The sequence below is a fragment of the Chenopodium quinoa genome, unplaced genomic scaffold (assembly GCF_001683475.1).
Source record: "Chenopodium quinoa cultivar QQ74 unplaced genomic scaffold, ASM168347v1, whole genome shotgun sequence".
NCBI lineage: Eukaryota > Viridiplantae > Streptophyta > Magnoliopsida > Caryophyllales > Amaranthaceae > Chenopodium > Chenopodium quinoa.
Genome location: NW_018744537.1, coordinates 2,304,556 through 2,309,885, shown reverse-complemented (window position 1 = coordinate 2,309,885; position 5,330 = coordinate 2,304,556). Strand labels below are relative to the sequence as shown.

The 5,330-nt window shown below is 35.3% G+C and overlaps 1 protein-coding gene across 1 annotated transcript; it reads right to left on the bottom strand.

Annotated features, from left to right (window-relative positions):
* Nucleotides 1–299: 299 nt before the first annotated feature.
* Nucleotides 300–4,556, bottom strand: LOC110698625 (glycerol kinase-like). Its single transcript, XM_021876092.1, has 4 exons — nucleotides 4,133–4,556; nucleotides 3,751–3,972; nucleotides 1,291–2,257; nucleotides 300–1,016 (listed from the first exon to the last, which is right to left on the bottom strand). Exons 1-4 carry the CDS (start codon nucleotides 4,267–4,269, stop codon nucleotides 771–773), a joined length of 1,572 nt encoding a protein of 523 aa, XP_021731784.1. The 5' UTR covers nucleotides 4,270–4,556; the 3' UTR covers nucleotides 300–770.
* Between the last annotated feature and the right edge of the window lie 774 nt (nucleotides 4,557–5,330).

Sequence of the window (5,330 nt, the reverse complement as noted above, 5' to 3'; positions counted from 1 at the left end):
AATGTATTACTGTACTAAGCAGATCGTCATGATAATACCAAAATACTTCAGTTTGTAATATGTATACCCATATGTTTTTCCATCAGACTTTAATGTAATGTCTAAATATCTAAAAATCAATCAGACTGATGTACATATTTTGCACAACGCGTCCCAAATCACCCTCAAAATAACCTCTATCATTCCACAAAACTTCACAGCAAATTCCGTCGTAACTACAATACCATTGGAATATGTATCTTAAGCAGCATATAATAGTAGTATAACTACGCAAACCTCATAAAATTAAAGGGTTAAAATTTTTTGATGCCCAGTATGCAGATATAAAGGTATTCTCTAATGAATTTCACAGTAATGTCGGGTAATTAAGTTCTGAAAGCATTAGAGCTCCTAGCACTAGACCAAGACCGCTAGTTTGGCCACTGCTGAGAATAATATATGACAAAAGAACTAGTCGTGCTCAGCTACTATCTATACAATTCAGAATGAGAAACTTATATCAAGAATTGTACTGTTAAAATCTATAAATTACGAATACTAACATCCAGATTGCATTCTGTAAATGTGAGAAAGAATGTTACCAACTATACAGATTAATTTTAGTTTGGTTGAGGAATCATGTATGGAATAAGTATGAAGTAAAATCTACTAATAAATTATTTAATTTTTGTATAAAATATTTGAAACTAACTAATGCATATATTATAGAAGAATGTAAGGATTTATAACCACTGGATGATAAGCGCTGTAAGTGAAGGACAAACCGCAGATCACAGAGAAAGATCGGCCAGGTCAAAAGTCCTTTCCACGGCTTTGCACCAGGAATCCGCCTTCTTCCTCCTTAAGCCCTCATCCAATGTTGGACGGAAGATGCGTGCTGTCTTAGCTTTGTCTTCAGTCAAAAAGATTTGATCTTGTTTCCAAACACCAACAGCTAATCCGGCTGCATAGGCTGCTCCAAGGGCTGTTGTCTCAATATTTTCTGGTCGTAGCACTGGGCTACCTAGTAGATCAGCCTAGAATAATGCAGCGTAACTATTAGTGAAAGAAACAACTATTACACGGGCAATGCTATAAAATGATCATAGCTACCTAATGATATCATGCAAGTCTTAGTTTATAGCAGTAGTAAATCTATCTAATACCTACACTCCAATACAAAATTACTTAACTTTCACAGCTTTGCCATTGTAAATTATAAGTTACTCTTAAAGAAGCTATGTAGATAGGGGCAGAAAATCTTGTACTAAGAAGTGAAGAATTCTAAAATTATAAGCAGTAGAAAAGAACCTGAAGTTGCATCAAAAGGTTGTTCACAGTAGCACCCCCATCCACTCTTAGCAAAAATTCACCCTTCTCATTCTTGACCTCGCCTTTTTCCCCTGCATCCTTATGCATGGAATCCAAAACATCCTTGACCTGAAAACACATACTCTCAAGCACAGCCCGGCAAATGTGTGACTTATTAGTAAATCTTGTCATTCCAACACATACACCACGTGCATCATCACGCCACCATGGAGCAAACAGTCCATTGAATGCTGGGACAAAATATACACCACCTGTTGAATCAACTTTGGAGGCCAACTCTTCAATCTCACTTGAATTGTTTATTATACCGAGACCATCTCTAAGCCACTGAACAGCAGCTCCTGCAATAGCAATAGAGCCTTCTAAAGCATAGTTGGTTGGTGCTGAAGGCCCAAGTTTGAAAGCCATTGTGGTTAATAGACCATGCTCTGAATGAACAATCTCTGCACCAGTGTTGAGAAGTATAAAAGCACCAGTTCCATAAGTGCTTTTTGCCTCCCCTCTTCCACAAGCCTGCCCTAGCATTGCAGCATGCTGGTCACCCAAACATCCCGCAATAGGGACACCTGGGATAGGCCAGCCAGTCTCAATCTTTCCAATTATCTCAGAATTACTAACAATTTTTGGCAAAATTTCAAGGGGGATTTCAAGGGCCTTCAATGTCTCCTCATCCCAGTTTAGAGTCTTCAGATTCATCAGCATAGTTCGTGATGCATTTGATACATCAGTCACATGCACTCCATTCTTCACCCCTCCAGTTAAATTCCAAATCAACCAAGAGTCCACTGTTCCAAAAAGAGCATCACTGCTTTTCACGGCATCTCTAACCGCTTCCACATTCTCTAGCAACCATAATAGCTTTGTCGCACTGAAATAAGTACTAATAGGCAAACCACATGATGGTTCAAAATGGTTGGGCCCACCTGACAAATTCTGCTCCAGTCTCCTACATTACATTACACCCAGTTTGTCAGAATAGTACTAACTAGAAATGGAAAAGAAAAAAATTCAAACAGTGACAAACAATCTGAATTGCAGTCATTAAAATAATTACTCAGTCCAACAGATGGCAAATAGAATCATAGATACCGTAAAATTATAATGATTGACTAAATTCCTCCAGAAATTGATCAAGCAAACAAAGATCAATACACATTGATCAAGTTCACAAGCTAAGAAATGATTCATCCTTATTTGGATAATAAGATATATGACTCCATCGTCTTGATTTTGGAATTTGGAGGAGAGAAATTAAAAAATACCTCAAACATCTGCAATCAACAAACCCCGAAAAGGACACCCAGCACTAGCAGCATTACATAATCCAATCCAACCCCACCCCAATCAATTTTCTCCCGCCCTTCCTCTCCTTGCTCCTCCTTTACATCCATCACTTGTGTGCAAATATAAGAACAAACATTGCTAACTAGCGTCTCATGGAAAGGATACAAAACGATAACATTGGAAAAAATCAATTTACGAGGAAAAGATTTAAAGGATAATTTAGCAAAGCTTTTTCTCTGGGCATATAATGAACTTATACAGTTATACTTGTGTCCCTCTTCCCTAAACACATACTTGTGTCCATACTCCCTTCAGCCTTCACCACCCAACCCCCTAACCCCAGATAGAAAGCTTAGAAGTAGTCCTGAAGAAAGCACGGGCAGTTAGATATTAAAGTGACTAAGATATAGTCAATTTAATACAGACTTTCATTAACAAAACACAGACTTTCTTTCTCTTTTGTGTTCTAGTGGTAAGCCCAAGACCAAACATCAGCAAATGCTGGCCAGACTGCAAAACAAACCCAAGTTTATAGCTTCCACTAAACAGGAGTATTCCCATAATCCATCATTTACTTGCCAGAACGCCCATAATCACCTTCTTAAATGTGCAGGTTTTCACAATTTCTTTAATGACCTTGAAACTTAAGAGTAATTCTACTTAATATCTATCTCCAAATCTCTTTAAAGAAAGCAGCCTACACAACGACACTAAATTATCAAAGAGTTTTCTTTCTGTCAAGATTTCAATAAGCCTTTAATCAATCATCTTTATCTTTTGCAAAAACATTTAAATGTAAGTTTAAATATCCTGATTCCACCCAACAACTCCCCAATTCCATCTCCATTTACAAATTCTTGACTTTCGATCATGGTAATCAGCCATATTCACCTTATATCATCTATAAAATGATATGGAATACATACATTCAAGTAATATAAACATAACAATTGCATAGAAGCAGAACTGAATAATATGCCATCAAAACAATGACATGATAGCCACAACAATTACGTCATAAATCACACAAGAACCAACAAAATAAGCAAAATTTCATACACCATTGTCAACCATTAATAACTTTAAAAAATTAAAAAATTAAAAAATTAAAAATAAATTGTAAAAATTGAAAAAAGAAAGAGTTTACATAAGAACCTGCAAATGGAACTAGTACGAACATCCATCCAAACAATGGCCTTATAAAGAGGAAGCCCAGTTGATTTGCTCCAAACAACAGTTGTCTCCCTTTGATTGGTGATCCCAATAGCTTTCAATCCACTATCAACATTATGTCCTTCAGCAGTTGCCTTATCCAACGCTTTCGCAATACAAATCCTCACGCTTTCCAATATCTCCATTGGATCATGTTCCACCCACCTATTATTTCAATACCCAGAAATATAAACACAATCAGCACAAAAAACCCTAAAAATCCCACCAATTTTTTTCGAAAAAAAAAACACGAAAATTCTCAGACGCATTTTCACAAACATTTGGTATGCAATTATAAAAAAAAAAAAAAATGAAGAGATTATACCCTGCAACTGGGTAAAACTGGGTGAATTCAATCTGATGAGATCCAATTGCTGTTGCAGATCCATCGTAGATAATGAATCGAGTGCTTGTTGTTCCTTGATCAATTGATCCGATGAATACTTCGGATGATTTTGACATTGTTTGATTTTCTCTCTCCAACCCTGTTTCGATTGATTCAATGTGAAGAAGATGAAGATTAATTGAAAAGAGAGGGAGCGTTGAACCGTTGAGAATAAATACGAGAATTGAGTGTGAAATTTGAGGAGGGAATACGATTTGATTTATTAATTTTTTTTTTTTAATGGGGAGTTAGGAAAAGGTTGACTAATTTCATCCAATGATAATGGTGGATGTAATAGTCTAGTCAATGCTGACGTTAATGGATTGATGGATATAGATTGGATATTTATCGATGAAAGTATTTTTGGAATAAAAATACTTTCTTCATGTCTTTTTTGTTGCATCACTTTTTTAAAATTAAATTTTTGAATTAATTGCATTACTTTTATTTTATTTTTTGAATAGGTGCATTACTTTTAATCAATAAACTATTTATATTTCTCTTACCACATATTCTCAAATGGGTTCAGTTTTTTTATTCTCTCTTCGGTGACGGTAAGAATTCTTATTAGTTTTATGTTTGATTAATCTTATCTAATATGGTGTATTTGATGTCTATGACGCTCTTTTCTCTTTTTCTCTACTCTTCTCTCTCATCTCTCTTTTAGGGTATTAAATTCTTGGTCATTTAGGCCGGAAATAGGAAGAAATTAGACTATTTCAGACTCTTCTTCTTTGATTTAATTCACTTGTTTGTTATTTGCTTTGTTTTGTTTTCTCCGTTTGTGAGAGCCTGTCCCAATTTTTGGGTTTTCCCCAATTTTTTGGGATTTTGATTCTCATCTATGGATGAGAATTATGTTTTTAGGGTTCTATTAATAAAGAAGGTGATTTGGATTCATATGGGATTGTTAGGTTTTCTAAACAGCAATTACAACAAGTAAATACTTAAACAATTGTGGGAACAAACCTAAACATGGACAATAATCAAATCATACACAATTCCAATACTAATCAAAGTATTACAAGCAAAGCAATATTAAATCAATGAATTACAGAAATTCAAATGACAAATCCTAATGTGAAAGATTACAAACTTGCCTCACTTCCAAGCCTTTCCAACGAACATGAACAAGAGA

Coding starts and splice junctions, on each gene's coding strand:
- LOC110698625 (XM_021876092.1), bottom strand. CDS start 4,269: ATGTCAAAATCATCCGAAGTATTCATCGGATCAATTGATCAAGGAACA. Junction 3,973..4,132: donor CAGTTTTACCCAGTTGCAGG/GTATAATCTCTT, acceptor TTGAAATAATAG/GTGGGTGGAACATGATCCAA. Junction 1,017..1,290: donor ACCTTTTGATGCAACTTCAG/GTTCTTTTCTAC, acceptor GCATTATTCTAG/GCTGATCTACTAGGTAGCCC.